At 41.3% G+C, this 23278-nt stretch overlaps 1 protein-coding gene across 1 annotated transcript in view; it reads right to left on the bottom strand.

Annotated features, from left to right (window-relative positions):
* Positions 1-270: 270 nt before the first annotated feature.
* The window catches only part of LAMA4 (laminin subunit alpha 4), a gene marked incomplete at its 5' end in the record, with an annotated part of 111094 nt that continues 88086 nt past the window's right edge, over positions 271-23278 (bottom strand). The window contains 10 exons of the mRNA XM_089665396.1: positions 271-464; positions 585-704; positions 2779-2872; positions 6894-7024; positions 12193-12352; positions 14369-14524; positions 16604-16793; positions 19134-19324; positions 21652-21805; positions 23032-23190. Of these exons, the coding sequence (XP_089521522.1) occupies positions 319-464; positions 585-704; positions 2779-2872; positions 6894-7024; positions 12193-12352; positions 14369-14524; positions 16604-16793; positions 19134-19324; positions 21652-21805; positions 23032-23190 (1501 nt within the window). The remainder of the gene's footprint in view (positions 465-584; positions 705-2778; positions 2873-6893; positions 7025-12192; positions 12353-14368; positions 14525-16603; positions 16794-19133; positions 19325-21651; positions 21806-23031; positions 23191-23278) is intronic.

The raw sequence follows: 23278 nt of genomic DNA, 5'->3' as shown, positions 1-23278 counted from the left end.
GCACAACAGACATTATCATCAGGTATCTGTAAGTATCTTTACTGTAGTAGTTTAATCTAGTTTATTTTTAATATTACACATATACAGTATGTCTTTAGTAGACAAGACCATCATTATGTATATATTAAAATGTTTATAACTGCAAAGCATAGCCAACATCACCATTATTTGTCCTCCAAGGAGGATGTTTTAGCTGTTTTGCAAGCAGTGTTACTTCTTCTCATACCCTTTCACCATAACATATTATTTTATTTATTAAAACAGACAATCTTTATTAGAACATATATTTATTACAAAGTTAATTGTACATTGCCACTGTTAGGATGAAGGGCAGGTGTTTACACTAACTGCTCCGCTGACTAGGGAGGCTTTGCTAAAGCTCACTGGCAGCTTGTCTATCACAAAGTTGCGGATGCAGCCTGTGAATGAGTTTCTTGTTGTCAGACTTGGCGCAAGCAAGGCATCTAAAAGAGAGAGAAAACGCATAAAAGAAAAAATGTTAATAATCACAAATATATTTAGAATGGAAAACAAGCAAACAAGGGTAGCTTGTATAAGGGATGTTATGCTGTGGCCGTTCTTACCTGGAACTCCTCCAACAAACACAGGCTCTTTAAGGTTAACCAGTTTTTCGTTCAGGGGACCTACGACATGGTTTATCTCCGAGTCCACGTCCAGCTGCAGCACATTGCCATCTCTTATAACTGCAATAATTCACAGGGATGATGTACACTGGTTAAACTTGATATACAATTCACGTTGCTGCTACTTCTGAGAATATATTCTGCTATAGTGGTCAAATGCTTCACTTTATAGACTAGTCTATATGATTTTTTACATTTATTTTTAAATTATACAGAGAAAGACAATCAGTAATTTCAGGACTGGAAATCAGAGGGTGAGATTTACTAAAACAGGTGGAATCCAATCATCTTCTAACTTCAGCTTGTTCAATTTAGCTTTGGCAACAAAAGCTTCTATTCTCCCCCCCACCCCTTTTTTTTCTCACTCATACCTATCACCTTACCCAATATAACAAAAAAACTGGTATGCTCATCAAACCGTAATAGGCTACCTCACATTAGACATCACCTCCTCTACCAATAGCTCTATGTCATCAGAAGGGGGATCCTTCCCTGAAGGCGGGTCGACATATGGGTGGCCAGCCTCACAAGGTTCATAAAAACTGCTATTATTGAGTTCTGGTTTGCCACCCCTCTACCGCTTTATTTTTTGTACTACTTTGGCAGCCCTGCTAACAATGTACTGTACTTGTTCCTTGATTGAGCAAATGACATCATATGCTATCAGTATGTTGTGTGAAGTTACCATTTTATTGTACCTGTTGCGTACCGATAAATAAAAAGTACAAAATATAATAAAAGCTGGAAACTGGTTTCTATGCAGAGTTTCACCAGATTTTTCACTTTCCAGTTTTAGCAAATAACCCCCAGTGTTTTCTTATTTGAAACATTTCATGGTCAGGATACTAAGTATATGTACTGTATGGCATTACAGACATCATTAAAGGAACTTAAAGACAAAGGGTATTTATCGTTTTAGCCTCCTTCTACTGGCCTAACCTAACCCACCCTCCCCCTATACATGGATACTTACCTCAATCCAATGGCTACTGTTCAAGTGTTCATTGTCTTGGACAAGCCTGAGTATTAGTGCCCTACAGACTTCTTTGGGCTGTGTCCCGAAGCTAGAGATGATTGCAGATGGTCTTATAGAAGTCTACATAGTGTAATGCACAGGCATGGCCAGGAACTATGGCCGTTGGATTGAGGTAAATGTGCTTCTGTGAAGAATGAGGGTGGGTTAGGTTAGATCAGGAAAAGGATAAGTGCTGCTTTTAAGTGCACGTGTGCTTGAAGGGTTTATGTTGCAGGGTGTTCTGATCAAGTCTGTGTTGGTCCTTCTTCAAACTCATTGTACATGAGGTCAGCAAGGAACTGCTCACAGTCCAGAGCAAAGAAGAGTACAGAGCATCTTATTCTTTATCCCTTAAGGTTAACGAGGGGAGAAAGATATTGTCCTCTCTGGCTACTTCCTTCTCCCCATCTGGTGATATCACCTGCTCCTCAGTGCTGCCTGTAGAAGCCAGTCAGTCCTCTGGCCTCTGGGGGCTCTGCACACAGTAGGGAAGAGGGGAGGTGCACACTTCTGAGCTGAAAGGAAGAGGGAAGCCAAAAAAAGAAGAAGCCCACCACCTCCATTGTTATGGAACCCTTCCAATGCGGCAGCCATTTTCTGGAATCCCGATATCCAAGTTTATACTTTATTTCTTTTACTTCATAGTGTTTTACTTGAAATTTAACATTATTTTTCACTCCTGCTTCTAAGCTACTGAACCTTCTGTATTAATATTGTGAACTTTTATCTCTATCAGGCCAGATAGAGGGGAAACTAAAACTCACTTTCACTTCTTGTATTCTTCTTTTACAAATAAGTATAGTAAGGGTAGGATAGAATAAGATGAAATAAATTATAAGCCTCTGACAAAGTTACTGAGGGGCCATGAGATAGTGAGGTGCAGCTTGGCCAGCTTTCTTCTGCTAAAACCACCTTGTATTTCCTACCCCTGCATAATGTATACAAAGCTGTAAGATATAGGGCCTCATAAAATCTATAGTGTAAAATCGTTTCAGTAGGGTAGTATGATTGAAACAAGATAATATAAATAAAAAAAATGGAAATAAATAAATAAAATAGAAATAAATAAATGGTCATGATGAATACCTGTAGCAGAAGTCTTATTTATGTAATACAAACCTGCAATCCGGTGCCACTGGCCATCGCAGAGGTTTTGCTTTGGAACAACATTTGTAGAAAATTCTTTATTGCCAAATTTCACTTTCACAACAACCTGTGTTGAAAGAAAGAACATATTTGTAAGAAAAAAGCATTAGATCGTTAAATATTGAATTTAAGCAAACTACAGATGTAGGCACGTACCATGTATATTCTCTTTTATTAAAATGATATACATATGGAAGCAAAGGGGACCAAGGAGATGTGGCTGATAGTATGTTTGATGATCTAGAGTCAAACTTACTTGGGAATCAAAGACATCCAAGCCCTAAAAACATTAAGGTGGTTCTAGAGGCAGAATGTTTTTTCTTTATATCTTAATGCAGTTTACTGTGCTTCAGTTATGAATGAACACAGTGAGTAATAGGTAGTGATCGTTCCATTGTGTTCATTCAGTAAAGGAAGGGGCCAGAAAATGTTACATGTATCAGCCCCCTGCTCTCCATCCTGAAAAGATCCCTTCTGTGTGCCTGCAGCAGCCGGTGGGAGGGATTGGAGGGGAAGCCAGCAGCGCTGCGGTGGAAAGGGACACACAGGATGGCCTGGGCAGCATGAGGAATTGGATGCGGGCAGGGAGAGAAATTGGTGCAGCGGGGAAGGGGGGGCATTTATAGGAGCTGATCCACTGTATGGCTCTCGACAACATCTGAACGCCAGTGGGAGGGAGAGGAGGAAAACCCAGCTTTCAACTGCTGCCAGGGCCGTGGATAAGGGGGTACCACTGGTCCTCCTGTATGGGGCCCAGGCCAGCAGGGGGGCCAAGCAGCTGGGTAAATCGGATGTGGACAGGGAAGGTGGTCAGCATGGTTGGGGTGCAATTACTGAAACTGATCCCCTATCTGGCTCTCTGCTGTAGCAGCTGAAAGCTGGCTTTTTCTCCTCTCCATCCTGCCAGCTTTTAGCTGCTGCAGAAAGAGCCATACAGGGGATAGGTTCCAGTAATTTCTACCCTCCCCCATGCCGCACTTATCAGCCCTTCTTATGCACCATACATTTCATCCTGCTGCCCAGACCCCACTGTGTACCCCCCTACCCCCGCAGTAATGCCGGCTTCCCTCCTCTCCTTCCCACCGGTAGCTGCACACTATAGGATCCTTCAGGATGGAGAGTAGGTGAAGGGTATGGTAAACATGTCACATTTACCTGCCCGTTCCTTACCTGAACGAACACAATGAGTGACTGTTACTAATTACTCAATGTGTTCATTCATAACAGAAGCATAGTAAACTGTGTTTATTTGGGGGGCCCCATCAGGTTGGCTGTATGGGGCCTCATGGTTTCTAACAGCAGCCCTGACTGCTGCAGAGGGAGCCACACAAGGGATTGGTTCCTGTAAATGCCCTGCTGCACTCATAATCCTCCCTGACCACATCTGATTCCTCCTGCTGCCTGGGTCCCCTTGCTTGCCCAAGCCCCATACAAGAGGACTGGTGGCACCCCCTTATCATGGGCCCTGGCTTAGATATGTAAATGTAATAATATGAATACCTCTTTTATCTAACCTTTATCTATATTTTAGGTTTGGTTCTTAAAGTTGACCACAAGGCAAACATCTAAATACACTGATAAAATGCATATGTAGGAGCTGTTTTACCTGTCAAAGGATTTATATTTCTGTTCAATTTGTTGAGATTTACACAGCTTTTCCACAAAGCATAGCCCAGTCTGGCTGGCTGGAAGATACCTGTGTTTTCCCTGCTGCAGATGAATAACACTTACAGGTCTTGTCCCTCACACAGTGCTGGAAAATGCAATATTTCTGTCTCTCTGCTTTTCCCTCCCAGCAGCATGAGCACTGCACAGAGGCGTAGCTGGGGGGGGGGGGGGGCAGGAGGGTACATATGTACCTGGGCGCCAAGGTACAGGGGCGCCAAAATGAGGCTTACAACCAGAGGCGTATTTGCCGTGAGGCAAACAAGGCGTTTGCCTAGGGCGGCACTTTTTTTGGGGGGGGGGCGCGGTGCCGCCGCCCCCCCATCCAACGGAAGGGACACTTAGTACAGGGGCGGGCAGCGAGCTGCTGTGTCTTACCTGGCTCCTTGTCCCAGTCCCACGATGATCCAGTCCAGGAGGCGCTGCTGGAGGAGGGGTAGAGAGGTCCGCAGGTCTGGTGTCTTCTTTTCCCTGGACACGATGTGTGGGCGGGATGACATGCCGCCCCTGTCATCTGGCCGCACCCTCGGGATCACTGAACAGCCTATGGCAGCTTGTACCTCCCTCTGCAAGCTCCGCCTCCTCATCGGTGATTGGGCGCCAGAACTGTAGCTCAGGAAAGGCACACAGGCAGCCAATCACCTGTGAGGAGGTGGAGCTTTGAGAGGAGGAGCCAAGCAGCAATGCGAAGATCGAGTGAGGGAGCAGCCGAAGCAAGTGAAGAAGACAGCTGACTGGTAAGTGTGCCATGCAGATGGTGCTTCTGCAATGAGGTATGCTGGCTGTGGATGGGAGAGGGAAGGAGCCTAGGCTGGAGCAGGGGTCAGCAAGGTAAGTGTCATTGGTGTCAGTGGGAGGAATAGTGCCCCAGCATTGGTGTCACTGATGTGATTAAACGGGGAGGGGGGCTGGAGCGACAATTTTATAGTTCGTCCCCGGGCGCAAAATATCCTAGCTACGCCTCTGGCACTGCAGCACAACTGACAGGCTCCCTCTCCCGTTCTGAGCTCTGCTGTACATTGCAATGCAACAGGCTGATACCAGGTTAAGTTCAGCTACTTACATAACTTGCATTTACATACATGTATTAAAGTGTTACTAAACCCAGGACCCTGCATTCACAATATCTGGTCTCCCACAGTACACAGAACATGGAAATGCAATTATTTTAGTAAATATAAACTGCTAAATACCTTTTCTCATTAGCAGTTAGAGTAGTCTTGAGACATCTATCAGCAGAGCACTGGTTAAAGCTTGTAGGAGGAGTTTTAATTTTTTCATTTTGCTCTAGGAGGATGCAGAACCCCTGACCTCTGTCTGGGCAGTGCTGATTGGTGCTGTGCTGATCACGTGCACTCTCCCAAACAAAAAAAAACCCTCTCTACCAATACACACCAAACTGAGCATGTGCAAAGTGACTCCACATGATGTGTCTTATCAGGAGATAGGAGGAGGGCACTGGAAGAAGTGGAGGATCAGAGAAGACAGGATCAAACTGCATTTTTACACAATGCGGAGGATTAACCCCTTAGGTTCCACAGTGAGTATAACAAGCATGCTTTACTGCATAAACAGACTGATTTCACTGTTGTGGGTTTAGTAACAATGTGTCAATGAATGCATTCACATTTTTTTTCTATCTTTTATATCTGCCCGGAGTTCAGCTTTGAAGTGAACCTGTACTGAAATAAATACGGGACATCTGCAGCTGGCTTGTTTTTGAAGGAACATAGGGGTTGATTTACTAAAATTGGAGAGTGCAAAATCTGGTGCAGCTGTGCATGGTAGCCAATCAGCTTCTACCTTCAGTTTGTTCAATTAAGCTTTGACAATAAAACCTGGAAAGGTCCGTATGCAAGTGATGGTGGCCTCCTCATATTCTCACCAGAGTGCGCTGGTTTTTGTACAGATAGTTTACCTGCCCAGGGGGGCAGTAGCATTCCCAGCTGCTTGATGGTTTATACCTTTTGGCTCTGTTGTATATTTTATATATAATAAAACCTGGAAGCTGGTTTCCATGTAGAGCTGCACCAGATTTTGCACTCTCCAGGTTTAATAAATGAATCCCATTGGCTTTTTGGCTGTCTTCCAATTCTAGGATTTGCTGGCCAATTACCCTCTGACTCACACAACCTTTGAAACACACAACCTTTGAAGTCTGGACAGTCTGAATGTCTGTCCTTCATGGTTGTTTTGCATCAATAATTCACTAGGCACTTAAGTCAGGGTCAGGTTGATGGTTCTGGAGCCTCCACCTTTAAAGGAGGTCTGCAGCGAAAGCGCCTGTGTTTCTGTCTTCACAGGCACTTACTGTACATACATATTTGGTAAAGGAGCATATTTGGGAAATGTGTGGAGAATATAATCATCTGACAGGAACCCCTATGAGTGGATTACAACACAATATGAAATATTTTGTTTACCTGCCCTTTCTTCATATGCATATTTAGGTATTCGCCATTCACATTCTGAACATGAAGCAAAATTCCAGAGTTACTCCTAGGGCGTACTTCAATGACTAATTCAAATTTTATTCCAGAATGGAAAGATTCCGCTGAAAAAAAAAAAAAAGCTGTAAAAACTGCATTTTCGCATTGTTCTCATATACAGGTGAATCTCAAAAAATTAGAATATCGTGCAAAAGTTCATTTATTTCAGTAATGCAACTTAAAAGGTGAAACTAATATATGAGACTCATTACATGCAAAGCAAGATAGTTCAAGCCGTGATTTGTCATAATTGTGATGATTATGGCTTACAGCTCATGAAAACCCCAAATCCACAATCTCAGAAAATTAGAATATTGTGAAAGGTGCAATATTCTAGGCTCAAAGTGTCCCACTCTAATCAGCTAATTAAGCCTTTAAGTGGTCTCTCAGTCTGGTTCAGTTGGAATCACAATCATGGGAAAGACTGCTGACCTGACAGTTGTGCAGAAAACCATCATTGACACCCTCCATAAGGAGGGAAAGCCTCAAAAGGTAATTGCAAAAGAAGTTGGATGTTCCCAAAGTGCTGTATCAAAGCACATTAATAGAAAGTTATGTGGAAGGGAAAAGTGTGGAAGAAAAAGGTGCACAAGCAGCAGGGATGACCGCAGCCTGGAGAGGATTGTCGTGAAAGTCCCCAACACTTTTGAATGGCCTTTTCCTAAGGAGTGGACTGAGGCTGGAGTCAGTGCATCAAGAGCCACCACACACAGACGGATCCTGGACATGGGCTTCAAATGTTGTATTCCTCTTGTCAAGCCGCTCCTGAACAACAAATGTCAGAAGCGTCTTACCTGGGCTAAAGAAAAACATACCTGGTCTGTTGCTCAGTGGTCCAAAGTCCTCTTTTCTGATGAGAGCAACTTTTGCATCTCATTTGGAAACCAAGGACTTAGAGTATGGAAGAAGAATGGAGAGGCACACACTGCAAGATGCTTGAAGTCCAGTGTGAAGTTTCCACAGTCTGTGTTGATTTGGGGAGCCATGTCATCTGCTGGTGTTGGTCCACTGTGCTTCATTAAGTCCAGGGTCAACGCAGCCGTCTATCAGGAGATTTTGGAGCACTTCATGCTTCCTTCCACAGACGAGCTTTATGGGGATGCTGACTTCATTTTCCAGCAGGACTTGGCACCTGCCCACACTGCCAAAAGCACCAAAACCTGGTTCAATGACCGTGGGATTACTGTGCTTCATTGGCCAGCAAACTCGCCTGACCTGAACCCCATAAAGAATCTATGGGGCATTGCCAAAAGAAAGATGAGAGACATGAGACTGAACAATGCAGAAGAGCTGAAGGCCGCTATTGAAGCATCCTGGTCTTCCATAACACCTCAGCAGTGCCACAGGCTGATAACTTCCAAGCCACGCCGCTTTGAGGCAGTAATTGCTGCAAAAGGGGCCCAAACCAAGTACTGAGTACATATGCATGCTTATACTTTTCAGAGGTTCGATATTGTTCTATGTACAATCCTTGTTTTATTGATTGCATGTAATATTCTAATTTTCTGAGATTGTGGATTTGGGGTTTTCATGAGCTGTAAGCCATAATCATCACAATTATGACAAATCACGGCTTGAACTATCTTGCTTTGCATGTAATGAGTCTATCTCATATATTAGTTTTTTATTTAAATTGCATTACTGAAATAAATGAACTTTTGAACGATATTCAAATTTTTTGAGTTTCACCTGTGTGAGTGTATGAGTGTATTCCAGATACACATAGCAACTAATCAACTTTTTAAGTGTTTCTTTAAAACCTAAATGAACCTTCAGTTCAACTACTTCCAGTCTGGACACTTTTACCCCCTTCTTGTCCAAGCCAATTTTCAACTTTCAGCGCTATCACACTTTGAATGACAATTGCGCGGTCATGCAACACTGTGTGTTAATTTTTTAGCATTTTTTTGAGACAGATAAAGCTTTATTTTGGTGGTATTTGTTTACCACTGGGATTTTTTTTTTTTCGCTATATAAATGAAAATGTCCAAAAATGTTGAAAAAAAGTGTTTTTCTTATAACATTTTGCAAATAAATAATAGTTCATCATAGATCTTGCTCAAAATGTATTCAGTTATCTTTTTAGTAAAAAAAAAAATAACCCAAATTAGTTTATAACCAAAATTTATAATTTTTAAACATTTTTTTTTACATTTTAATTTTTTTTTTTAATATTATTATTTATGTTTTTATTTTCTACATACTGTCACCCTAGCAGTACAGTGTCACCATGGTGACACTGTACTAATTGTGGGGGGTGATGAGGATTTTTTTTTTTTAACACTGATTGCTTTTACACCCATAAAGGCTATAAAAGCAATCATTTTGTCCTCCTCTCTAGCTGCATTCTTGCAGCCATTGAGAACTACTGTGTGAGCTGTGATTGGTCACAGCTTGTCACATGGTACAAGACTGTTGTGACTAGCCTTGTACCATATGACCTCTGTGATCATTCATAGATTTCACACGGAGTAAGCAATGATGTCAGAAGTGACATCTTGTTTACTACTCTGCATGTGATCACTGATTGGCCAATCAGTGATCACATGATCGGGACCTCGCACAGAGATCCCGTACAATGATCGGTGTTCCACTGTCTCCGGAGGACACAGTGGGCACCGTATCGCAGTGCTGCGTGCTCCCAGGGAGCGCGCACAAGCAGGGAGCGGGGAGGCTGTTTATAAACGGCCACCCGCCCCTGCACTGCCACTGTCTGGCTGTTTATATACAACGGCCGGACGGGAAGTGGTTAAAACCTAAATGAACCTTCAGTTTAAATCAACTAAGTACAATAAAGGTGCGTCAAAACAAATACCACAGCCACAGAGTATATATAGTTTGCTCGAGCTGACAGGGAGGAGAACTGTTTTGTTTACAAACAGTTCTTCTCCCCATCGGAGATCCTCAGCAATCACTGGATGCCAGCGAGTAATCACCGGCCGGGACCCCGTGATTGACAGCAGTGGCCATGAATGGCCCCCTACCTGGAAATGCAAAACCACGTATATATACACTTGATTTTGCACACCCGTACTGCCCTGTAGCAGTATTTCTGCTATAGTTTGATCAGGAAGCGGTTAAACGAAAGGCTGTGTAAATTTTGAGTGGAAATACTCTTTATACAATCTATATGACATTTAGAGAATTGATGAAATAGCCTTCTTGGTGTATAAGGATTACATATATGATAAGTGAATATCTGGAATCTACATCTGTGGTTGAGTGCCCTGATAGTTACCAGACTTGTAGCTATACTGGACCTCATGATATACAAAATTTCACTATTTTGAAATCTAACACCCCATATGCTTTGTATGAGGGACTTCTAATTCAACATTGCCTATATTATTTAACGTGCCACTAAAGGCAAAACTTTTTTTTTCAGTTTTGGGTAGAGTGGAGAGAGTCTCTTGTCATGTTTTATTGCTGTCTATGCCCCCATTATGGAGATTAACCCTCTCTATTTGTTCTGTTTACCATTATCATCGAAAGTGAAAGTAAAATCAAATCTAACATTTTAGGTTGACATCAGAACAGGAGTAAAAGGAAAATCTTCCAATGGGGACAATAGTTCTGGTGACCCAGGTGATACCCCAGGATTTCAATTTGGAGGGATTTTCTCTCACTTCCTGTTTTGGCGAATGCACCAGGAAGTGAAGGGAAACCTCCCCAATGGAACACGGATGGCAAAAAATAAATAATACTGACAGGGCACAAACCCTAATGCTGGGGATAGGTTAACAAATGTCCTCTCTTTGAGAGACACCAGCCTAAACTTTGCTGGATTGGTGGCTGTCAGTCTCTGCTGTCAGTGACACTCCAGGCCCAACTAATGACTGAGAACAAATCTGGGTTGTTCCTGATCATGTGATCACTATGTCAGCTATAACATAGTATTCACATGCAGGCCAGAACTTTCATTGTAAAAATTATCTTTCAGCCTTCAGTTGGCATTGCAGAAGTTAGCAGTGCTTATCTGTGTAATACTGTAATCATCAGATGCAGAAATAATAATACATGAATTAAAAAAAAACTGCAAACTTTTTAAATATGTGTATGCTTTTCTAAGCCTACAATCAGGGGCGGACTGACCATTTGGAAACTCGGGCACTACCCGAGGGCCCGGGGTCAGTAGGGGGCCCCATGAGATGCCCCTGGTACCTTTTTCATAGGCTTTTTTGAATTTTGGCAAGGACACAGGGGCCCCATGATCCCCTATTGCCTGGGGGCCCCATGAGTTGTCAGTCCGCCCCTGCCTACAATAAAAAGAGCAATGCATTTTAAAAAACAGCTACCAAATAAAAGCCCTATTTATCCTTAAAACAAATATTTTAGTTAGCAAATGTGTCAGAGTTATTGTGAAGGTAGTTGACAAATGCTGACGCTGATAAATCTTCCAAGACATCTAGGCATATTAATGACCTCTGGTCATGGAAAGGTTAAAAGTATTGAATATGTTAGCACTATATAAATAATAATAGTAGTATTTTCAATGCGAATAGCCTATGACACACGTTTCTCTGTTTTAGTAATATCTGGGAGCGTTATCCTTTTGAGCCTTGGTTTACACCAGTGTGATGTGTCATGCGGTTTGACATTTCCAAATCGCATGACAAGTTGCACCCCATTGCCAGCAATGGAACCACTCAAATCTATACAACTCCATCTTTTCAGTGCAGAACCGATTTTGTAAAAAGATTTCTGTACTATTTTTTTGCTGATTTCATGTGTGATTTGCATAGACATCTGTTCATGAAGTCGCACAGATGTCAGGCAAGCTGCACATAAAATAGCACTGACTAGCAGCTTTGAAATTGCGCTAATTTAAGAGAAGTAACTCGATTTTAAAGCCACATTTAGTGTGAAGCAGGGCTTAATGTTATATTTTCAGTGTACTTGTGACAATTTTACAGACATGGATTTGTTGTGAATTATATCTCTCCCAATTTAACTGTGTTACTCATGCATGTGCTATATTTTTCTAAAATAAATAGTTATGCAGGATAACTGCTGTCCATGCTTTTCTTCATATTTTCCATGTTAGGTATCTTTATACGGAAATCTGCTATTTACTGCATTCTAGACTAATCTTCAAGCTCCACTGGCTCTGGAAGAATCACATAATTGCCATACTGTATTGACTCGCATATCTATCAAAGAAATACTTTTATGTAGGACAGCCATGACAGGGCAGTGCTAATGTGCACAAAGTTTTCATTCACTAGGTCATTACCTAGAATCACATAACCTCCTTCTGATGAAATATAAGTTCCGGATTCTGTGGGGCCTTCAAAACAAGGTGTCACACTGAATGTTTGAGATGGAGAAGTTACAGAGCGCCCATTGAGCTTCAGGTCTCCAAGGCAGCCATGAAAACTGTAGACTGAGCTGATCTATGGAAAAGGAAATATGCAACATGACTTAAACTTATACATGACGAGCATCAAATGCAACCTCTGCATAGTCTTCATGGAGACAGTTATATTCTCCACAAGAGCTTACCAAGTTGCTCGACCCCAGGTGGGGTAAACCTACAGATTTGAATACATGTACACAGTTTTATTTATATTGTTAAAATTCTTGCCTTTTGCTGCAAAAATACCAATACACTTTGAAGGATCTTTGTCCCAATTTTGTTCATGTTCTCTTTCTCTTATTCTCTACTTGTTTGGAGAACCTCTATATCAAGGGGATTAAATTCAAATTCAAGGAGGTCCAGTCACTAAAATCTTCTTTTGGCCAAGGCCCAAAAATAAATGTCCCCATTAGTGTTTCCCCTTACATCAGGTTCCCCCTCCAGAGTAATTTATTACATTGGGTGCCCCCATCAGACTTCCCCCATAACACAGTTGCCACCGTCAGAGTACCCCCCAATATCAGGCGTTCCTATCAGAGTGCCACCTTAAGTCATGTGTTCCCATCACAGTGTCCCCATACATTAGGCATTTCCATCAGAGTGCCCCCTTACATTGGATATTCCAATCAGAGTGCTCCCTTGCATCAGGCATTCCCATCAGAGTGCCCCCTTACATCAGGTTTCTGCATCAGAAGGCCCCCTTACATTTGGTGTCTCCCATCAGTGTGCCCCCTTACATCAGAGTGCCCCATAATGGGGCACCATTAGAGTGCCCCATTATATAAGGTTCCCCCATCACGGTGACACCTTGCATAGGGTGTTCCCATCAGCGTGCCCCCTTACATTAGGTGTCACCATCAAAGTGCAACTTTACATCATGTATCCCCATTACATCAGGTGTGCCAATCAGAGTGCCCCTTTAGATCAGGTATCCCCATCACATTGCCACCTTACATCAGGTATTCCCGTCAGAGTGCCCCCTTACACTTAAAGTACCCTTTTCCATCATATTTCCCATCAGAGTGCCCCTTTCCCTCACATGTGCCCATCAGAGTGCCCCTTAACACAAAATGTGCCCATCTGAGTGACCCTTAACATAAAATAAGTGGCATGCTGATGGGCACATTTTATGTTAAGAGATACTCTGTTGGGCACTTTTATATTAAGGGACACTCTGGGCACATTTTATGTTAAGGGGCACTCTGATGGGCACATTTTATGTTAAGAGGTACTCTGATGGGCACATTTATATTAAGGGACACTCTGGGCATATTTTATGTTAAGGGGCACTCTGATGGGCACATTTTATGTTAAGGGAAACCCTGATGGGTACATTCTATGTTGTGCTCATCATAGTGCCCCTTAATATAAATGTGCCCATCAAGGTCCACCAAAAAGAACACACCCTACCTTGAGGGCAGACAGGAGCGGGAGGCAGGAGCTTGACGGGATCCTAGCTGATGGGGGTGTGGCATGCACTTGTGGACAGGTAGCTGGGAGAGACAGTGAACTGCAAGTGGCGGGACGCATGCGTGATGTCATCCGTTGCTGGGACAACCACACTGCTAAGCAGCAGATCTGTCGTTCTAGTCTGGCAGGCTGACAGTCTGGGCGGGAGCGCTGCTTGGGCCGTTCTTGGACCGCGGTCTGCTATTTAGTGGCCGCTTCTCTCTATTATAAGTCTGCAGACTTATTTGGAGTTAAGATTAGGGTTAGATCTAACAACAGGGTCAGGGTTAGCTTTGACGTTGTATGTCAACAAAGTCACTAATAACCATGTTAGCATTGACAAAACAATGCCATGTGATTTTTTTTCTTCAAGTAAATCTTGCCTTCATGTAAAGTAACCTGCATGATGTAATGTGAAGCTAATTTCAAAGTAATTTCAGAAAAAGTGAAATTGATCATTTTGCTGCAATGTAAAGTATGGTAAAAATGCCCAATCATTCCTATTGTGTGATAATTAGCTATTCATATTTTATAAATACACACAAGTAAATTGGCACAGCCACATCATGTGAAGTCATAACACTTTTTCCAAAAGGGTCATTACCTCTACATTCTTCATAGCTCTCTTTGGAACTACACCTCCTAAATAAAGTGGTGCTTCCACTCTCCATTCGCTATCAGTGGTAGGAAGACTGTCTTCATACATCCGTAAGCCATCAATAATTATTTTACCTCTGTTCGCATCACGGACACATATTACCTAGGCACAAAAAGTATTCGGAAAAAAAATACTTGTGAGCAAGTTCCCTTTTTAACACAAAAGGAAGAGATGGCTAATTCTGCGTAACAATGTGGGATTTATTTACTAAAGCTGGAGAGTGCAGAATCAGGCTCACGTCTGCATAGAAACCAATCTGCTTCCAAAGCCTAAAGTGTTACTAAACCTACAACAGTAAAATCAGTCTGTATATGCAGTAAAGCATGCTTGTTATACTCACTGTGGAACCTAAGGGGTTAATCCTCTGCATTTTGTTAAAAAGCTGTTTGATCCTTTCTTCTCTGTCCCTCCTCTTGTTGAAATGACCATCTGATACAGACTAAATCCAAAGTCACATGCTCAGTTTGGTGTGTATTGCTGGAGAGGTTTTCTTCTTTCCTTGGGAGAGTTCATGTGATCAGCACAGGGCCAATCAGAACTGTCTAGACAAAGGGTCAGACAGAGGTTTCACATCCTCCTGGAGCAGAAAGAAAACTCCTCCTACAAGCTTTAATCAGTGCTCTGCTGAAGTCACAAGACTGCTCTAACATCTAATGAGAAAAGGTATTTAGCAGTTTATATTTACTAAAATAATTGCATTTCCATTTTGTGTGTACTGTGGGAGACCAGATATAGTGAATGCAGGGTCCTGGGTTTAGTATCACTTTAATAGAATAAGATGAGGTTAGAAGCTGATTGGTTTCTATGCAGAAGTGAGCCTGACTTTTCATTCTCCAACTTTAGTAAATAAACTCCCGTGTTACAATCAAAACACAGAACTCTCTTGTATGATAAAGCAAGATCTTTTTTATACATTCAGTGAAAAATAGTGTTTATATTCTGATTTTCTAACAGAAAAAGAAACGATGCCTGCCACATATTAAAGTTATGACATTTAAACATGTATTATGTTTTATATATCGTTTCTCTTTATTATGTTCAGGACCAAAAAGTAAAGATTTTGAATTATTTTTTATTCAGGAAAATAAGAAATATGGCATATTAATATTTTATATTTACTACCAGATGCAGCTTCTGGTAGTTTTCCATATATTTAGTAGGCTAATTCCAACTTCTTTACTGAACAATTACTGTTTGCAGGGTTTAATAGCTGCTAGACTTTTCTTCCCTTCAGCTGCATACCAGTTCATATACTGTAAGCCATCTCTTCAGCTGGACCTATTGAACTAGAATGTGATAGGGTGTTGGAAAATGCTACTGCACTCCAAATTCCTTTGCCAGTTAAAAAGGTAGAGGTGTTAGCCCAATTATTCAGGTGTTTGCTTTCATTGGACAGATTAATAATGATTGACATAAAGTGAAATGAACCTAACCTGTGTTCTCTTCAAACATCCAGTTGTGTGGGGGAGAATTGCCTTTTTGTTTTAAAGACCAACTCGAGGTTAGGTCCCAAAATCACTCTTCTCCACCTTGGACCTCACACACACAGCATTTTTTGTTTTTTAATTGCATACATACGTTTTTCCTCTCCAATTTGGTCACCTGACATAAAAGGTCCTCTTCCTCCAGTGACATCTTCCTCCAAAGTAATGATGTTTCCTACATCATTCTTTTTTGAGTCCAGGGAGGCTTTATGACTTTCCCTGGGGGCAGGTCATTGACACCCTGGGCTCAAAGGAAGTGGCATAATTTAACCTGTAGCAGGACTAGTATCAAATTGCAAAAGGGGTAAGTCTGCAAGGCACAGCATGGCATTGAGAGCTGATTTGTTTATTGTAACTTTGACTTATCTATAGCCCAAAGTGGCTGTGCTCACTTCTCCATTGCACCCATGGAGGGAGCCATGGTTTCCACCTAGGATGGACTTCAAACATGTGTGCCCTTGTTAATCTTTATGACATGGGGGTAGGGGGACTAGTAATTTTTGGTAGAAAGATAACATTGTTTGTGCTTTCAATCCTGTTCACAACTGTTGACAATGACACAGCATTTCTGGCAAGATCAACAGGCATTATGGGTTATTTCTGAATATGTTTGTAGCCTGAAAAAAGAAAACTAATGCAGCCGCCACATCTAAGGACTGGTAAGCTGTAATATATTAGTTATTTAATAGCTACTTACAGTGTGCCACAATCCATCATTATATTTTTCCTGGCTTTTAATTGTGAGTTTTTCAGGTCCAACATTGAACATGAAGTGTAGACGTCCATCAGAAAGGAAAAGTGTTACAAAGTTATCTTCTTCCTCATCTGATATATAGAAGATCATTCCATGGGACGATTGTGTTCTTAAGCGGAAAGACAATTCAGACCTGCCAGATATAAAAAGGGGTATGGTAAGTCTGCTTCTGTAAACATAATATTGCCATAAATCATTTTTGTTACCAACTCAAATTCAGGAGGAAGCAGCTTCCATGATGATGGCACATATCGTAAATTAGCTGTCAAATTGAATTTATACCAATGTGGTACACACTAGCTTAACAGGTGTTCTTCATTTGTATACTTTAAGCAACCAATATGTAGGCAAGTGTTAGGCTGTAGTTTTCCCACCAACATGAAGGTGGCAGGAAACTATTAGGGACTAATTTGTCTCCCTGTGCCTGTGTAGGTTTCCTTCCAAACCCCAAAGACAGGCTGGTAGGTTAATTGGCTCCTGTCTAAATTGGCCCTAGTATGTGTATGTATGGATGTGAGTAGGGACCTTAGATTATACGCTCCTTGAGGGTTAGGAACTGATGTGAATGTACAAAATATATATATTTTTATTTGTAAAGTGATGCGTAAATTGATGCCAATATGTATGTACCTATAATATCTACATAATATAAAATCTCCTATTAGATGACAAAATCCCATGAGATTTGGGTGTCCATATTGATGCAGAAGTGCTTAAATAGCATATTCCGTGTCATTTGGCACAGCTACAGTGTGCGAGAAGGTCAAGGATAGAGCCTTGCTTGACATGGAGATAGTATAGGAGCAGTATTACAGAGAGGTACCAGACAAGAAGGGAAAGAGTAGGTTTTTCCTTACAAGGTATCTCTTCTGCTAGCTTCTTGGTCTCTCACCTTCAGCTGAAAAAAATTGCAAGAACTTTGGAGATCTCAGTACGATCCAGTAATCTGGATACCACCTCCAAGGGAAGTGCTCCTCAGGCATTCTATGGTCTGTAAACTCACATTATATTGCTGTTGAAAAAGTGCCCTTGCTGAGGGACATTAGCTCCCTGCTTGAAAGAGTGTGTAACCCACCTCACAAGTGTTGCCATTTCTGTAAACAACCTTAGTTCTGTGATCATTCAATTTCTACAATATAAAATAACCTGTAAGCATCAACTTGTGTTTTGTTGTTAATTCTCAGGTACGTAGGTTGAGCCCAACCCACAAACATATAGTGTCCTAGATATTTATTTCCAAAACATGGTTCAGGAGATCAGAGAGGAGGCAGATCATTATTGTAACCTGGAAACTGGAAATAATGACAAAATTCACAATTTTTTAAAAGTAATTGTACTGTAAGATTGCAGGCAGGTTGCTTACAGGTCGGGTTTGGTTCCAGTTAGCCAGTAAATCTGCCTAGGCAGGGAAGGGGTTTATCTGTTCAAGTCTTCTTTCCCAGGCTTTATAGGTCCTGCATTCCTACCTGGTGTGTTATAAATGGAGGGGGCGAGGCCCAGAGAGAGCTGCCGATTCCCGCTCAAGCTTTGGCCCATCCCCGCTGCAAAGGATTTGGAGCACTAAAGAATCCTCTACGGAATACTGGACTCCCAGAGAACTGCCAAATTGTGGAGGACACCAATCATGGACTATCACCTGTATCAAGGTATGCCTGGGCAGCAACAGTTAGACAGTTGGGGTTACAACGTTTACACTAAATGTTCGGTGGACTTTCCTAAATGACTTTCAGTAAAGTTTTTAAACGTTTTGAGCCTGATCTGAAGTTATTCAAAGGTAGAATTTGGCTTCAGAAGAACAGGGTCTGTAAAGCACTATGGGGTATGAAGAAAGGTCACTAGTAAGGGTAAGCATTTGCTAGGAGTAACCAGTAACTAGTGCAAAGTACAAAGCAGCCAGTCAGAAGAGTGGTTACTGGCGTCGGTGGAGGGTCCTTCAGGAGCGAGGGGGTCAGTAAGCTGATTTCTTCCTCTGGCTGCCGGTTCCCTCAGATTGGGACCAGACTCACATTACGGTGGCCCACAACCCAGCCGCAAGGTATGAGAGAGTGTTAAGAGCTAAATGAGAGCACGCATGAGGTCTGCAGAGGTGCTTGATGGGACCCCGTTCTGTCACTGGGAGTGAGGTGGAAGAGGTACACTGGACTGGGGGAGAGGGCATGGGCTCCACAATGATCCTCCTAAATGCAACCACGTAACAACAAGGTGTGTAGTGAGATGGGACAGTATATCTACAGAGAGAGTCTGTAGGTCATACAGCTACACATGGTACACCACTCATCCCTTGCTGGACTGCCTCCATAATGTTGTTGCACCTAGTCCTGGGTATTGATGAGCTTGCGCACACAGGCTAAAGGTACCCCATGTGCACAGGCGAGGGTAGGACCCGCCCACAAGCCTGTTTCATTAATTATATACTCAAGTTCTGTTCATTATCAGTAGATTTTTTTTTACAAGACAAGGACACGTAGCTTACTTTTGATGAAACTGTTTAGGAATACGCTTAAACTCCTGCCGACTGTTAGCAGTTCCTCCATAGAGATAGGCATTCCTGACCGATCTCGGTCTACCAGGCAGTAGACACTGGGAGACTACTTCTGTGTCTTCTATTTCTATACTTTTAGTCTCAGTTACACTGTGTGAGGATTGTGTTTTATGTTTACCAAGCTGTAAAAACATTGGAAAAAGAAGACAAAAGGCGAACAACAGAAGAATTTAGTGTTTTCATTAAACATCAATCTGCCAAACTGCATGGAATACATGGCACTGGCTATAATGAACCTTCTGACTCCTCTTATCATCAAATGCTATCCCCTTCCAACTACAATTCTCTTCATGAATTTGGCCCCAAAAGTCCAGAGATGTCCAGAAGAGGGAAACCAAACAAGAATAAAGCTTCATGTACACTAGCCTACTCTGACCGCTGGCCGCTGGCCGCTGGGAAACGCAAATCGCGGCAAAAACACAGTACCGTGTTTGCCACGTTTTACCGCGTTTTTATGGTTTTCCGCAGTCGGCTATCAAAACATTCCTGTCCTGAATGAGATTCTTTTGTGTTTAGGAGAGGAAGGTTTAACCTCACCTAAAGTCCTCATGCACTCTGGACATTTCTACAGCTTCTGGTTTGGGCTTTTCACGTTTTTTTCTGCAGCCAGTAAACCCCCCAGCATGTTATGCACACATAGACTGTAATCAACGTTTTTTGGCAGGGGCATTTTTTGACTGGAAAAAAAAACAGAATTAGTGGGTTTCTAGAGAAGTTTTTTAGCTGTAAAAATGCTCAAACGCTGAAAAATGCAGCAAAACGTGGAAAACGCAGTAAATAGTGGCAAACTGGCGTTTTTGGACTTTTTTTCAGAAAGTTGGACTTTGGAAAGGGAGTTTTTCCCAGAGTTTATTGAATGTGGCAAAATTTAATTTTGCAAATGAAAATAAAAAGAAAAAAAAACAGTATTTTGCTTGCATGTGATTGAATGATGAAACTCAGCAAGATTAATCACATTCACTAAGCTCTGGGAAAAATTCCTATGCAAAGTGAACAATTTTTTTGCACTTAGTAAATCAGCCTCATTATTACCAACATAATCAAAATCTTTGTATACTAGAATGATGACAATCAAAGTACTCCTGGGAAGCATAACTTGTACATACAGTAATTGGGTTGTTGCCTGAAACATTTTAGAAAGCAAAAAAGAAAATATGACATACAAATTGTAATTTTACTTTTCCATTTCTGCCCTGAAAAGTGCTATATGTAAGTGTATGACTCTAGACTTACCTCATTCTGATATATTAACCGCTTAAGGACGACCCTATAGCAGATATACTGCTACAGGGTGACACCTGTGCTCAGAATCACGTATATATACATGATTTTGCATTTACCGGTAGGGGGCATACGCCATTCGCGGCTGCGGATGTCAATCACCAGGTCCTGGCCGGTAATTACCCGCTAGCGACTGGTGATTTCCAAGCATCTCCGATAGGGAGGAACATTGTTTTGTTTACAAACAATCTTCCTCCCTGTCAGCTCGAGCACACTGCTAGGGATTGCTCTGCACAGTACAGCCATGCCAATCAGTGTGCTTACAGTGAAGAACACCCCCCACCCCCTAGTAAAACACTCCCAGCACACAATTAACCCTTTGATTGCCCCTCATATTAACCCCTTGCTGCCCAATACCATATGTACAGTGTCAGTGCTTTTTTTTAGCACTGATCACTGTATTGGGGTCACTGTGGCACCAAGTTGGTTCTCCCCCAGTGTCAGAATGTCCACTGCAGTCTCGCAGTCCTGGTAAAAGTCACTGATCGCCGCCATTACTAGTAGAAAAAAAAAATCCCATTTTTAAACACTATAACTTTCACGTAAACCAATCACTTTACACGTATTGGGATTTTTTTTAGCAAAGACATGTAGCAGAATACATTTTGGCCTAAATTTATGATGAAATTTGATTTTTAAAATTTTTTTACTGGACATGTTTAATAGCAAAAAGTCCAAAATATTGTTTTTTTCTCAAAATTGTAGTTTTGTTTTGCTCATAGCGCAAAAAATAAAAACCGCACAGGGGATCAAATACCAAGGAAAGAAAGCTCAGTTCGTGGGAAAAAAAGGACATAAATTTCATTTGGGTGCAGTGTTGAATGACCGCACAATTGTCAGTTAAAATAATGCAACGCCGTAACGCAATAAAATGTCCTGGTCATGAAGGGGGATAAATCCTCAGTGGTTAACTATTGCTATAGTTATACTTATAAGTACTGAAAGATTTTTTACTGTAATAGTTTGTGACCTGTCTACATTAAAAAGTATAGGATTGTTTCTTGATAGTTGTTGGCAGTGGACAATGTGTTTTTCTAGGCTTAATCTGATAATTGTTTAGATGGTCTTATATGGCATTGGAAAAGTGAGTTTAATGTGTATAGTGACATTCCCATAAATGTAATTAACATATTTAGTAAATCTGTTTATGAGAAATATTTTTGCTTACTCTCTTTTTTTGTTTTCCTTTGGCCTTTGAAGAGTTTTTACCCCATTTATGGGTCAGAGCAATGGGTGGTGTTTCAACAGGACATCCATACAGGGAGACTTGGACCTTTTCTTGGTATTTCTGAAAGTCCTCAACTTCCACATCTCTGTCAGTTCTGCAAAATAACATCATAGTCCACACATATTACAGCCACTGCAAGGGAAACAGCTTAGGCACCATATATACATATACTAAACTAGTCTACTATATTATGAAATTTTGTAGATGAGCAAATTTACTGTTATTCTAACTACAAAAATCAACTTTGTACATAACAACAGGGTAATGATTTCTAATGTCAGCTGAGAAAAGAACCCTGTTACCAGACAATTTAATTCAACAACAGTCTTCCCATAAGATTGTGTGTACATTTAGAGGTTGATCTACTAAAACTGGAGAGTGCAAAATGTGGTGCAGCTGTGCATGGTAGCCAATCAGCTTCTAACTTCACCTTGTTCAATTAAAAGTGGAAGCTGATTGGTTTCTATGCAGAGCTGCACCAGATTTTGCACCTTTCCATGTTAGTAAATCAACCCCTAATGTATTTATTGCCTGTTATTTTCCTGTAAAAACCTTCCTTGTTCAGACATCTAAATGTCCTGAGACTGGTGCTAGTTGCCTCATCTCGGATGTGATGTCAGCAGCCCCCGCAAACTCAGAGCTTTCACTTAAGTGTATCAATAGTATTTAATTTCACTCTTCCCCTGACTGCTATATAAAAAGCTATGTAGGGAGGTGAGGAGGAGTTGGGCCAGCATAGACAGTAATTAGAAAACTTCCAAAACAGCAGAGAGCCATGACTTGCAAGATGGAGGTGACTGCGCAAGGGAATGTGACTCTTAATGAATAAGTCAATTTTTGCTTTCCAGAAACATTTTTTACTGTCTTGCAAAGTACCTCTAAAATTTAAGTACATAATCTTTTAAAAAACTTGATTTTACTGTGCTTCTGTGCTTTTACCAGCAAAGTTTTTAACTTGGTGACAGGGTTTTTGGTTTTTTTCTTTGGCCAGGGTAGGACCTGCCTTCGAATTCGACTTCCATATGCTAAAGCCACTACTGACAATAGAAGCTTGGGCAATGGAAAAAAAAACACAATGCAATTTAGGGGTCTGTCTATAATTCTTTTTACACAAGACTCACACAATTTTCACCCGTGATTCTTCAGTGAAAACTTTATGAATCTTGTGTGAAAAGATTTACATACCGACCTCTTAGAGTAAGAAAAGAGCAGGCTTAATCTCATATGAAAAATCAAAGTGCAATTTCTTGAGTTGTTGTTTGACATGATATATCAGATTTATCTAAAGCAGAAATTAATTTGGAAAAACATGGTACATACCTGGTGAAATAAGCATTGCTGATACACCCTGTAAAGTTAGCTTGTGGAGGATCATTAGGAGAACCACCAAAGTAGAACTTTCTTGCTGTTGGAAGAGGTATGTCTTTTTCATCTCTCTGCTGGGAAGCAGTATCTGCCTCATCTACCAACAGATGACATCTACAGCAAAATACATTTTAGAAAGTTACTTAGTACATTTAATTGTATAAGTTTACTGTATATCAAAATGGATGTGCTATTGTAAAAA

The sequence above is a fragment of the Staurois parvus genome, unplaced genomic scaffold (genome assembly GCF_062004578.1).
Source record: "Staurois parvus isolate SC_StPar_1 unplaced genomic scaffold, SC_StPar_1.0 ptg000048l, whole genome shotgun sequence".
In the NCBI taxonomy this organism is placed as follows: Eukaryota; Metazoa; Chordata; class Amphibia; order Anura; family Ranidae; genus Staurois; species Staurois parvus.
The sequence above is the reverse complement of the archived record's forward strand: the minus strand, read 5'-3'. Positions and strand labels throughout refer to the sequence as shown.